A 14,298-nucleotide genomic window follows, 5' to 3' on the forward strand; every position below is an offset into this window, starting at 1 on the left:
TAGTACACGTATGATCAATCCAATAATGAACACATATATATATCTTGTCATTTTAAACAAGTTACCATTCATTCATTCATCCATTATGCGTCACCTGCGGCGAAATTAAATGTTATAGTTCAAGAGAGAGAGAGAGAGAGAGAGATAGAGCGAGAGAGAGAGAGAGCGAGAGAGAGAGAGAGAGAGAGAGAGAGAGACCGCATTAACTCACTTTGTTTAGTTGAAACGTGGTCCAGGAGGGCTTGATAAAGTGTATATGTCCACTGTCCCACAGTCCCAGACTGTTGATGTATATCCACTGTCCAGACTGCATCCAGCTAGCCAAATAGCTTCTTGTTAGCCAGGTTAGGCACACCAACACAAGTACTGTGATGAGCTGTGTCTTTGCCCATTTCCGCATCGAACAGCCTGCAAACTACCTGGCGTTCTATCGCCCTGCTCTAAGACAAACTCTAACCTTAACCAACTTTGAAAGAGTGCCTAAGCTTAACCGTCGAAAGAACTTGCCTAACCTTAACCAACTTCGAAGAGTAACTAAGCCTAACCAGTGTAGAAACTGACGTCGGCCAATCAGAGAGCGTCTCCGAGAAATGCGGCTAGAGCGTCTCCGAGAAATGCGGCTACGGAAAGTATAGACGCTGCTTGCTTAGATGATATAGATCGCTTGAAAACGCGCCCGGCTTCCATCATATTACATCATATTTCAACGCACAGTGCGTTACGTGCGTTGACCTATTTGATTGGCTGTGAGGATACAGCGATGAAACCAGTGCACGCCCTGCTGTGCACGATATGTCTCGCCCCGGCCTGAGAGGTAGTTACTAGTGACTTCCTGTGAATGAAAAACTATTATTTATATTTGATATATTAACGTTATATTGTGCATTGGAAACACAAACATACTTAAAATTAGTAAATATTATTCATTTTAAACATGTTTATTTTATTTCTAGGGCTAAAAAATAAAATAAAAAATAAAATCTTCTTCTTCTCTCTTTTAACCAGGGAGGGCGGCGCTCTAGCGCCCACTATCGGCCGGCCGCCACTGGCCAGAGTTAAAATGGGGTGAATCTTTGCGATATTACGAAGATGGAAGAAGGCAATTTTGGTGAAATTTTTTATATGTGCATTAAATGAGAGGGAGGAATAAAAAATTACTGAGGTTTTTTATGGTGGAGCTCTGGGATACGTGACAAGTATCAAAGTTGAGGCAGATGTCCTCAAACAGGCCTCTGTGGTTTGGGGGGCCAACAATTAACATCTCAGTTTTATCTGCATTAAGGAGTAGAACGTTTTGCGACATTCACTTTTGATGGCAAGCAGGCAAGCCTCAAGATTTTGTAATTGGGAGGAGTCATTTGGCTTAATAGGTATATATAATTGGGTGTCATCAGCGTAAAAATGAAAGTTTATGCCAAATTTGCGTATGATATTGCCGAGGGGTAGCATGTAAATCGAAAATAGCAAGGGGCCCAGAACAGAACCTTGTGGGACACCGCATTGCACTGGGAAGGTCTCAGATGTTAAATCATTATAGACCACGCAGTGTGTTCTATCAGTTAAATAAGATTTAAACCAAGCAAGTGCGTGACCCCGAATGCCAACATGATTCTCAAGCCGACCTAGAAGAATCAAATGATCGATAGTGTCAAAGGCTGCACTGAGATCAAGCAATAAGAGCACAGAAGTTAGGTTTGAGTCGAGAGAGAGCAGTAAGTCATTTGTGACTTTGGAGTGTAGGCTCTAAAGCCAGATTGAAAAGATTCATTAAGATTATTGTTTGATAGATGGTCAGGGAGTTGCGTTGAGACAATCTGTTCTAATATTTTGGATAGGAATGGAAGATTGGAGATGGGTCTGTAATTTTTCAAGATTAGAGGGTCGAGGCGGCTAGGTGGCGCAGTGGGCAAGGCGCTCGCCACCAACGCAGGATATGCTGGGTTCGAGCCCAGCTCTCGGCGTTGCTACCAGCTTGGCTGGTCGTTCATACTAATACAATTGGCAGTATTAGGGGGTGGGAAGCTGGTGGGTGGGGATTGGACGCTGTGGACAGCGACTCCTACAGGTCGGTTGGTGCCCCTGCGCAGTAGAATCAGGAAGCGACGAGGGCGGCGTGTCCCTCCCACGCAGACCCTCGCAGCTGAGAGATCGTGCTGTGCAGGTGAAAAGATGCGACGGCTGCCTCCTCGAGTACCGGAGGGGACACGTGATGCAAGGCTTCGTCCACATTGCAGCCGGCTTGTGGGAGGCATGGTCTAACAACGTTCGAGACAGGGGAGGGTAGAATTGGACAATGCGAAATTGTGGACGGGAGAAAAATAGAAAAATGGGGAGAAAAAGTAGATAAAAAAAAAAGATTAGAGGGTTGAGGTTCGGTTTTTTAAGTAGTGGTTTAACACATTCTGCGCCAAAAACGAGTTAACTCGTTATTGCCCGCCATGCGAATAACGCCAATAACGAGTATACTCCTTATTGTGATTGTTATTTCTTTTATTCACTATTGCCATTCATAATTCATCCAGCAAGGCTGTGGGAAACTCTGGCACTCTGTCTGATATTGCAACGGCCCGATACCGCCGCCTGGTGGATTTCAGGCGATGTTGCACTCACTCTCCACAGGAAGGATTGGCTCTGTGCATCAGTGAATGTCCTCCGGGCGGAGCTTTCTTGTTATGTGAATCCAGATACACACTCGAGTGCATTGTATCCACTTCGAGACGCAAGAATCAATATGCTTTCGGCGTTTATGGCGTCGGGCAAACGGAAAAAGGATCTAGCAGATAGCAATCAAATAATTGGAATATTTTTCCTCCAGTATCATCAGCCAGAGGTAAGAAGAATCTAACGTTAATTCCAGCTCGATTGTCCATTTCTTTCATCGCAATCCATCTGATCAACGTATGATGTTGTACTAAAGAAAGCCGTTATTGACAATCAATTAATCATAAACGACCCCCCCCCCCCCATTTCCTTCATGCATGATGGAGCATAATATATACCGATCATATGCATTTGAAATTTTATTTGTAGCGTGTATAGGGACGAAATGCCAATCGATTAAGTATAATATGCATCAGGGCCTATACTGTAACTAGCGTTCTAGGAATTACCGCAAACCAGTCTAAAAACATACTTATATTCACGACGGTATTAAATCACAATGTATGAATGGAAAAATATAACGTTCCCACATCCTGAACGATAGATACCCGATGTCGAATGGGCCATAGTAATGCAGATATAGCTATACTATTTAAATAGTTATAGCCCTGCAAAGAAGGTGAGCGACTCCATAGGCTTACAGTGGTGGCGTCAGAGCTATTTGATGCTCATATTGCGTGGCAGCTATTGTGTTAATGACGGCTGATTTAAAGGCCAGGGGCACCACGTCAGTAGACAAGGAGGTGTTGAAGATATTGAGTAGGGCAGGGCCTAGAGTTGGGAAGAGCTTTTTGATGAGAGTTGCTGGAAGAGGGTCAAACAGACAGGTTGAGGGTTTAGCCGCGCCAACCAATTTAGAGAGGGCAATAAGTGAGACGTTTTCAAGGCAGCATAGCGTATGGCTAGATTCAAAGTCAGGGGGAAAGCCCATCAGAGGTTGGGAGGGACTCTGATTGTTGAGTAAGCCAACAATTTAATCTCTTATGAGATCAATTTTCTTGGTAAAGAATTTTATGAATTCGTTAGCCGAGAACGCATGGTTTAGGGCAGTTGGTTGTTTCTGAGTACGTTTTGCAACTGTGTCAAACAGAAACTTTGAGTTGTTTTTGTTGTCGTTAATGAGCCTAGAAAAATATGAGGTTTTGGCAAGTGAGAGTGCCTTTTTGTAGTTACGTAAACTATCATTCCAGGCAAGGCGGAACACTTCGAGTTTGGTCGAACGGCATTTATGTTCAAGTTTGCGACATGCCTTTTTAAAGGAGCGAGTTTCCTCCGTAAACCAGGGAGTTTGTTTTTGCGGAGCGACAATGTCGAGTGTGCTACGAAGACCAGCGTTAAGTTTATCTGTAAAGAGATCAAGGGGGCCAGAGTAAGAGAGGAAGGGAGAGAGGGTGTCTGGTAGGCAGTTAACTAGAATTGGGACGGTTGAGGTATTAATACGACGGCTCATGTAGGATTCTACACTGTCTGGGCGAGAAACCATCAAATCAATTAGAAATTTGATGAGGTAGTGGTCTGAAAGAGCAGGAACATAGGGAGAAACGGTCAAAAATAAGTGTTAAGTAGCTCTACATTCCCACAGCCGTTACTGGTATAGAGTATTTGGTCAGTAACATGGGTCTCTCAGTCCCTCTGCTCTGCAGTAAACAGAACATAAATATTCTGATATCCCGTTCCCACTTCATCCAATTAGGAGAAACTCTCACTGCAAACAAGTCTGACACGAATAAGAAATATAACCTAGTTTTAAGCAAACATGTGCTTGAAACAAGTATAATAATCTACCAGTGCAGTAAGCAAATTCAGCTTGGTAAGATTTCTTGAAATAAGTAAAAATATCAAGGGGGAAGTGAGAAGGGACAGCAGAAAATGTATGTTTTGGGACCGGGAGACCCATGTTACTGACCAAACACTATATATCAGTGATGGCTGTGGGAATGTAGGGCTACTTAACACTTATTTTAACAAAAATTATTCCACTTACGTACAGCATCTTTAAGCTGAATACCAGCGGGACAAGACTCAAGTGATGATTGTGATTTTACTGGGATAAAGGTAAATGTTCCGCTATATAGGAATAAAAACCTCACATGGATAAAATAGCTCCCAACAAAACATTCTGTGAGCCCACAAAGGTGTCATGTGTTTAATAGATATTGACCTGAACTGTCACAGACAAATAGAATGTGTGTTCTATTTTAGGGTGGATGTCCTCTCACAAGTGTCAGAAGAAGTGAGATGAGACCTGAAGGGGGGGGGGGGGTGAGACCTGACAGAGAGGGGAGGCGGGGGCGGAGGAGGAGGATGCCTCCTCTGATGATTAAAACACACTGCTTATGAATATAAAGTAGTATTATTTAGCAGTGAATACAAGCAGTACACACTGTCCGATGAATTAATGGATGAATGAATTTGTTTAAACAGATGTTAAAAACACACACAGGATTTAAAACCCAATAGGGCCACAACCATCACACGCATTGCATATTGTTTGAGGAATTATCACACAATAAAGTCAGAGACTTATTTCCATTGTGGTCCTCGTCTGTCACAGCAATAGTCGGCACAGGCAGGTCTCAGCAAGGTGCAGAAAACACACTAAAACAACATTTCATTCCAATAAATACATAAAACTCTTACAATACAATATAAAACAACACATATACAAAATAAACTGCATAAACGGTGTACTGCTTGTATTTACTTCTTGTATTCATGCTGCGTGAGAGGATTAAGGCGCCACTGGTCCCGGGCAGGTAAACCTCCTCTCACTCTCTACTAGTCTTCGCTGACCTCATTCTGTTGCCACAGTGGAACAACCCAGCAGATGAATTATGTCTTGCGTTCGGGCGCATCTTCCGTTTTTTTCCCTCCTTCTTCTTCTTTTACTCTGCTGCTTCCCCTGAAGGTAGAATCACCTCTCTGAACTCATCTCACCGAGACCGTCCAAACAGAGAATAATAATTCCTCTTGTTTCTCATGACAAAGCAGCTGGGTGATGTTCTTAATGAGAAATCGCAGCAGAGGCAAGGCAGATTGCTTTGGCTCCGAGAGACAAGCTTTAGCCCTGGGAAGTTGGACGTATGGCATAGCGAGCTGTGGGTTTTTGCCGTGCAAACCCAGTGCAGGGGGCTCTCCTCCTCTGAGGGAGCACTACGCACACATCCCACCAGCTCTGTGAGGATCAGTGAGTAAAGGTCAAAGGCCGTGACCAACACCATCCTATTATGCCCATCTCTCTTAAACACATACACGCAGGCGTACACTGATGCAGGGGGCGAACAGATGGACACACGCACGCACGCGCGCGCAAGCACACACAGACACACACAGCAAGGTAATATTCTTTGAAAGATATCTGGATGACATTGAAATGCCTGTGGGGCATTTGTCTGGGTTTGTTTGATCAGCACAAACTGTGTTCTCTGTGATTACTCCAGTGGAATCTGTCACTATAGGAGAGGGAGCATTAGCTTACTGTAGCTTATTATCAGCATGAGGGGGGGGGGGTTTACTGTACATCTACAAAATGTATATAGCAGCTTTTATCCAAAGTGCTTTTACAATTTTTCTTTCTCACATTCACACGCCGATGGCGGAGGCGACCATGCGAGGTGCCAACCTGCTCATCGGGAGCAGTTAGGGGATAAGAAGTGACTGACAACTGATGTGTGTGTGTGTGTGTGTGTGTGTGTGTGTGTGTGTGTGTGTGTGTGTGTGTGTGTGCGTGTGTGTGTGTGTGTGTGCGTGTGTGTGTGTGTGTGTGTGTGTGTGTATTTCCCAGGCGGGCCGTCGAGGTGGTCGTCCTCCCACTGTGACTGCTGCTGCAAAAGCCACAAGAGCGAGCGGGAGGGAGAGAGCGGCACCTCTTTCAACGAGCTCTCCACGTCCGCCTCCGAGACCCAGTCGGAGGCCGGCTCCCCGCAGGGCACGGTGATCTGCGGCCCGGTGACCAGGCGGCCCAACGTCCAGACCCTGGACCGGCCCGTGAAGAAGGGGCCGGCCCAGATGCCGCAACAGGCCGACATGCGACGGAAGACGGACATGCTGCTGCGCGTTCGGACCTTCGGCGCGCGCGAGCGGGAGGCGGTGAGGAGGAAAGCCAACAAGGAGAAGATGACTCCCGAGCAGGAGCTGGAGAAATGCATCCAGGACTTCCGACGCATCCACATTCCGGAGCGCTTTCCGGAGAGGAAGTACATGTGGCAATCAGAGCTTCTGAGGAAGTACCGTCTCTAAGTGTGTCTGTCTGTGCGCGTGCGTGTGCTTGCGTGTGTGTGTGTGTGTGCATGTGCTTGCGTGTGTGTGTGTGTGTATTGGGTGAGAGGAGACAAGAGAGAGAGAGAGAGAGAAAGAGTATAGATAAGAGAGAGAGAGTGAAAGAGTATTATGAGAAAGAGAGAGAAGTGTGTGTGTGTTTCAGAGACAGAGAGAGTGAGAGTATATGAGAGAGAGGAGTGTGTGTTTCAGAGAGAGAGAGAGAGAGAGAGAGAGAGAGAGTGAAAGAGTATATGAGAGAGAGAGAAGTGTGTGTGTTTCAGAGAGACAGAGAGAGATAAATATATGAAAGACCATAGCAGATGTGGTGATATCACATTCCATGCAGGGTAATATATAGAGGCTGCGTATAGTCTGCACTCTCAAAAGGCACATACTGTAATTGAAGAAGAATGACATGGCCAATTCGTCGCCAGCATGACATAGCAAGAGCACACGCACAGTACTGCGCCATGTGAGTCACAGGGTCGGACGTGTCATGTATGCACAGTGTTGTTTGTGATATGCACACACACGCACACACACACACGTCACACACACACACACACACACACACACACACACACACACACAAACACACAAACACACACACGTGCGAATCAGGTTACTCCCTGTTGGGGCTGGAGTGCCCCCTCCCACTGCAGGGTCGAGCAGTGACCCTGTCCTCCCCTCTGGGAGAGGCGCAGTAAGCCAGGTGTGCTGAAAAGGCTACATCACTAGGTCAAGCAACAAAGCAACCTCAGGGGCGACAGTGCCTACGGAGTTAACCTGTGCCCCCTCGCCAGGCAGGAGGACCACCTGGGACCGTGGACTTACCGTGTGGGGAGAGAATGGGACTTATTTTGGATTGGAGAAAATTAGAGCACTTTTTATTTGTATGAATAGATTAAAAAAAAATCCCCATTTTTTTATTAATCTTTTTTTTCTTTCTTTTTTTTAAACAAGGACAGATATGGAGAGAAACTGTGGTCTCAAATGGGGAATTTGAAAACCATGAAACAGAAAATTGGAAGGGATATTTTTCACAAGGACATTGTAGATCTACAGTGAAAAATCTGAGACTAAAGACTAAAATAAAAAGATGCAAATGATTATGTTTTCTTTCATTCAAATATCCCATTCTCTCAACGTACTTCCTGTAGGTCCAGCCAGGCTCCTGCCAGTCAAGGGGGCGTGGTCAACATAGGCACTCTGTTAACCATAATTAGCTCATCAACCTATATACTGTAGCACACACTGTATCTACAGTAACAATCCCCAACAGTCGCTGTTTTTCTATGGATGTACTAAGAGGAAGATGTATGTTGGTTATGGAAAATCACCAAATCCCACAGATGACACATCTACATATAAAATGACAACAGCACTGCATGTCATCTCACCCTATAAAGGACGGATGTAGCGTATGAATATCGATTTTGATTTGTTTTGTGTGGTGGATTAACCCAGTGTGTTTGACTGAGGCAAACTTCAATGAGGAAAGCACTGCCTAGATCTTTGTTTGCTATTGTAAACATTCTTTTGTCATTGTTGTCATTATATGTAGGATAGATAATGTTGTGTAGGTAGAGCATATTGCAGATGGCTATTTGATTAAATCCCTGATTGTAAGTGTGCAAAAAGCCATTAAATGGGTTAAAATGTGGTTATGTGTGCTACTTTCTGCATGATAATTGTGGAATTCCTCTGACCTTTAGGTCATCTTCATATATTTTTTGTTTCTACTCTCAGAGTTACACATCCGCAAATTGAACAATCAACCAGAGAGGATTTAGGATTTCAGTACAACAGCTCAGTCTGAGATATTGCGGATAAGTCGCCGCCCTGGACCGAGATCCAAACTGCTTCACCCCCTCCCTCCCTCCCTCCCTCCCTCCCTCCCTCCCTCCCTCCCTCCCTCCTCCCACCTCCCCGCCACGGCAAGAAGAATTGGCTTTACTTCAGAAATGAAATATATCCTTCCCAGGCGACATCTTAATGTATCTCTTTCTCTCGAGAGGTTCTCAAGGAAACGTGAAGAGAGCCGTGGATGTGCTTCACCGGGACCATTTATAGACGCCACTATTTTTAGCGAAACGGATTCTGCAGTGTCGCCACATTGCATCCGCGAGGAACGAGGCTCGGGGACCGCAGAGCTGCAACCCACCCCAAAAAAGAAATAATGAAAGAAACCGTGTGCGATGATAGATGAATAACCGTGTCCCTCTTGGGACGACGAGTGTCCTCCAGCAGAGGTTCAAAGGAAGAAAGTTTAGCTGAGGTTTACGGGTAGCTAAGACTGGGTTTATATACAGTGTGTATGTACACAAAAACAAATGGATGCTTTCCCCCCCCAGATCACACTGGAGGTAAGACACATGTGAGGCTATAGTCATTCTACCTTAAAGGGATACATTTTTCTGGACATTAACTACTCGCTGGTAGTGTAGTGTAGTTGATGCCATGGCCGCCAACCGTTTCATATGCTTCGGAGCGATGCAATGTGGCCATGTTCCAAAATGAGTCAAGCATAGGAAATGCTCGAGGCCCGTGGTTTTCTGTTGGAAAGGAGTAAAACACCCTCTTGCCCTGCATGTCGCGGTGTGGATTAAAACCTTTTTTTCACTTGTGACCTCATTTAAAAAAAAAAATCACTTCACGGTTCACTCGGAACTGAGCGGCACGGGCCAGAACTCCGACCGCGGGACTACCACTCGGTGTCCAAATATCTGAAGTATCCGTTTTAAGAGATTTCTCCGTTGCACGGGTACCTTGGTTTACCCGTACCGAGGCCTACTTTGGGTGCGGTATTAGTATACAAGGGTAGTATACACCCTTCCCTTGGAGTACTGAGCAGTTGTGTTCCTGTCTGGGTGTGTTTGGGTTGTGTTCCTGTCTGGGTGTGTTTGGGTTGTGTTCCTGTCTGGGTGTGTTTGGGTTAAGTGTTCCTGTCTGGGTGTGTTTGGGTTGTGTTCCTGTCTGGGTGTGTTTGGGTTGTGTTCCTGTCTGGGTGTGTTTGGGTTAAGTGTTCCTGTCTGGGTGTGTTTGGGTTAAGTGTTCCTGTCTGGGTGTGTTTGGGTTAAGTGTTCCTGTTTGGGTGTGTTTGGGTTAAGTGTTCCTGTCTGGGTGTGTTTGGGTTAAGTGTTCCTGTCTGGGTGTGTTTGGGTTAAGTGTTCCTGTCTGGGTGTGTTTGGGTTAAGTGTTCCTGTCTGGGTGTGTTTGGGTTGTGTTCCTGTTTGGGTGTGTTTGGGTTGTGTTCCTGTCTGGGTGTGTTTGGGTTGTGTTCCTGTTTGGGTGTGTTTGGGTTAAGTGTTCCTGTTTGGGTGTGTTTGGGTTAAGTGTTCCTGTCTGGGTGTGTTTGGGTTAAGTGTTCCTGTCTGGGTGTGTTTGGGTTAAGTGTTCCTGTTTGGATAGACGAGGATGAACGATCACATCCCTACCAGTGCCTTTTGAAAGTGGGCCTGTACCAGATATACATCAGACCGGCACATTTCATGGTCTACTACTATGCGCCTACTTTTGGGGAAAACACACAGACTTTTGATTGATTGATTGATTGATTGAAAACTTTATTAACAGATTGCAGAATGGGTACAATACTACCCGTACGGCTCAATACACACAATTGTTAAGGGGATGCAGACCAGAGAAAGACTTCCGTCTTGTTTACATCAGGGTCCCCGATTTTCAATTCATAATGACATTAATGACATACGCAACATACAGATATATATCATGACATTTCTGACATACAAGATATGCAGACACTGTTCTTATTGACTGCCACTGTGTTTGGCCTGTATAAAAACTGCAAAGTGTTTACATTGTTTGAAAGGTTTGTCTTGTTAGTGCATCATGTTAAGTCAAGCAATTACTTTCCAAACACTGGCCACCATTGAGTGTTCACACCACTGTGAAAAGTTAGTTTTGATCCGTTTTCAGACATGCCTCTCTCCCCAGTCAGGATCGTTTTCCCTCATTTCCCTACATGGACATTTAACGTTACGCTTATGCATCTCCAAGTGACCTAAAACGAAGAGGTAACCAGGGCAACGATGGTCTTCAGCGTGATTTATATCTGTGTGTTTTGTCCTAAAGTTGTAGTTTATGAACAAACACCATCTAATCCCTGTTTATTTCCCAAAAGGGGCGCGGCGTGACCAAAATACAGTACCGGTCTTGTGTATATTGGGATGCCTTGCCGGCATGTTTCTCTCATAGCCCATACAGAGCGGATTTGTGCTCATAACATAATGGATAAACATCCTGCTCTGTGTCAATGTGGGGTACGGCACGGTGCACTAATGAAGGTGGATGGGGGGGGGGGCATTTGAATCAGTTCATGCATAATTTGGGAAAGAAACCTACAGTAGAATTCAGGTCAGAAAATACCAATTATTGACATTTATTCACATGTACCAAGAGAGGAAGTAAGAAAAAACATTTCTTAGGGCCTAACTTTCACTGTTGGGCTCTGACATGGTACGATTCTAGTGTGTGACGGTAATGGATTTGTGAGGGATATAGTGTCTGTTTTTCCTCTCTTCTGCAGTTGTGGAAGAGGTACACAGTTCCTTAACTTAAGTAAAAGTAGAAATACACAGAGAAATGTGTACTCTGGTAAAAGTAAATGTCCTCCATTCAAATGTGTAAAGTAGAGACGTATTTGCTATTGAATGTAGGCCTACTTAAGTATCTAAAGTAAAATTACACATTCTACATCACGTTTGTGTATTCCAGTGCTTGGGAGCATTCAGACCTCGATCCATTGACCTCTAAAGGTCATGTTAAAGTGGTATGTGGTCCAGTTATGCTGCTCTGATTAACTCTTTCTGCGCCAAAAACGAAATATCTCGTGTTTCGCCACCAACGCTTGAGCACCAAAAGCGTAATATTACGTTTTTAGTTCCTTTGGTATTTTTCCTTTGATCCCCGTTCTATACACTCAGCTAATTATCGTAAAAACCGCAAGAAATGACTAAATCCAGATTTAACCCTGCCATTGGAAAGAGGAGCATTTTCCCTATCCATAGATGTATGATTTGGCCATAATAAGGTCAAGGTCAAGTTCAAGGTCAAATATGAATTTATAATTAAAGTCGATTATCATTAATTACTGTATCTACAAATCCTTCTGTTTAATCATCTTCCCGCGGTTCATTTGCTTAGATTTTTTGTACACATGATCTCAATAAGGTGGTGAATGAGCTCAGTGAGCATGTTCTCCTACCCGTATACATTTTTTATCATCATCATCAAAATCATAAATCATAATTAATCATAATTAATTTATTCATTACAATTTACTATTTACAATTTACAGACACAATATTTCTGACACTGGAAATACATACCCCCAGGTCCCTAGATGTCCCTAGATACCAAGAACATGCAAATTGACCTTGCAGAAGTGGAGCAATCTTCCATTTACTTAGGCATGTACCTTTAGGCGAAAACGGTCTACAGATTAACAGGTTAACTGGTTTGTCACTCTTGGACTATAAACAATGCCTGTCAAATGAGCCATACTATTGTCTCCATATCTATAATACAGAACACACGATGGGTCCGCAAACATTGCGAAAATGGTCAATAACGCTGGCGGCATTGAGTAAAGATGGGAAAAGAGCGTGGCAGTCAATGAGTTAAAGGTTATGTTAAAGTGGTATGTGGTCCAGTTACGCTGCTCTGATTACGTCCTCTTGAAGTTGACAGGCTTCAAATGTGAAAGTATACAATCTTCGTAAATTTTTGCCATGTTTTCCATGCTAAAAATGTTTCTTCAAAGTAACTAGTAACCGATGGGTTCAGATAAATATCGTGGAGTATAAGTATAAAGTTCCCTAAAATGTAAATACTCACGTAAAGTACAAGTAGCTCGAAATTGTACTTGAGTACAAATACTCCACCACTGCTCTCCTGCTAAACGCAGCCAGACCCATATCTGTTACCCCCGCCTCAGCCGCCATTGACCAGGAAGACAGGGTGAAATCTCTCCGTATCAAATCCAACATCTCTCCCCTCGTCTTTGAAAAACCAGAGCCGCTCCATGCAGGCGACTTCTCACCTCGCGCGTCCGGCACGATCCGCACAACACCGCGGCGAACTCAAAAAAGATCGATGGAACCCGATTTATTTGCATTTCAAATAATACAGTCAGCATCAAAGCGCGTCCCGCCGCGGCGTGTTTCCCCGGGATGGCGTGCCTCAGATGGTGTGATGCTGGAACTATCCCACAGACCCACCTGACCCGCCTGCCACCCCTCCCTCCCTCCCCTGCCGTGTCAATTACCTCGCAGATCAATAGCCAGGAATCGTGAACCTGCCCCATAGACAGCCTCCCGGTCTTTACAGACGGTCGATAACCAACATCCTCCTCGAGGATGCAAAGTAACATTAAATCCTCCGACACAAAAGACACCGACTGCCACTGCTAACCGCCCTCAATTACCCCACTGGGCCGGGCCTGCAGGCCTTGCATTTCCTGAAACAATAACCACCCCCCCCCCCCCCCCCCCCCCACCCCATTCCTGTGCCCCCCTCCGGCACGAGACAGGTCTGACTCCTGATGATTACTGGCCTTGTATTAGAAAATTACAATGGCACAAAGGTCTCGTGATTTAAAGGGGTGGAAGAATTACTCTGCTTATCAGCTATTAGGTGACAAGAAGAGACACAGTCATTCACACAGGAATAATAGGAGCATGATGTAAACCCGGGGCGAGCAGGATTTCGTTTTTAATCCAATGAATATATAAGCAGCTAAATCGGAGTGATGAATTATACTGGGGTGAGGTAGAGACTATTGCTTGTGCTTTTCCTCACAGTTAATGTGTTGTTTATGAATCTGAGGCGGCGACCGGTGCTGTGTCATTGTAACGGGGATGCTGTCAGATATCAGATTCAGATTATTTTATTGTTGCAGCTTTTTCAAATGTACACACATTCAGATCGCTTGTTTTCCCCCGGCTCCTCAACCGTAGTCGATTTGTAAACAACAACAATACACAAAACGATCTATACAAACTGTACAATACGAGGTATATGTTTTTTTTTACAAGGTAAGTAGCAGCAGTGTGTGTGTGTGTGTAATAAGTGTGCTTTTGTGTGTATGCTCATGTGATAGTTTAGAGCCTATCCGTCAGTAGTCTGTTGGAAGTACAGTAGCTGTTCGTTGTTCTTTTGTATGTGGACCCGCTTGAACCTATACGTCACACAAGCCGCCACATGACGTATCCTGACGAGGCGTTCCGGTCAGGTCAGTTGAGACTGAACGTATCTCTATTTGTTTGGCGTGTTGCTTTCTAACAGCGGAGGAGTGCAAGAATGTGACAATTTGACCATGTGACCGCGGCAGCGCGAGAGAGCGGCAGTGCGGAA

The 14,298-nt window shown here is 44.7% G+C and overlaps 2 protein-coding genes across 2 annotated transcripts in view; both read left to right on the top strand.

Moving 5' to 3' along the window:
• Positions 1-6,900, top strand: part of LOC311243114 (BTB/POZ domain-containing protein KCTD16-like) — a gene marked incomplete at its 3' end in the record, with an annotated part of 39,380 nt that extends 32,480 nt beyond the window's left edge. The window contains exon 2 of the mRNA XM_084332207.1: positions 6,446-6,900. Coding sequence (XP_084188333.1) covers positions 6,446-6,900 — 455 coding nt within the window. The remainder of the gene's footprint in view (positions 1-6,445) is intronic.
• Positions 6,901-14,145: 7,245 nt separating this feature from the next.
• Positions 14,146-14,298, top strand: part of sh3rf2 (SH3 domain containing ring finger 2) — a gene marked incomplete at its 5' end in the record, with an annotated part of 92,832 nt that continues 92,679 nt past the window's right edge. The window contains 1 exon segment of the mRNA XM_084331978.1: positions 14,146-14,176. Within this exon segment, the coding sequence (XP_084188104.1) occupies positions 14,146-14,176 (31 nt within the window).

The sequence above is a fragment of the Notolepis coatsorum genome (genome assembly GCF_963971535.1).
Source record: "Notolepis coatsorum genome assembly, chromosome: 16".
Lineage (NCBI taxonomy): Eukaryota > Metazoa > Chordata > Actinopteri > Aulopiformes > Paralepididae > Notolepis > Notolepis coatsorum.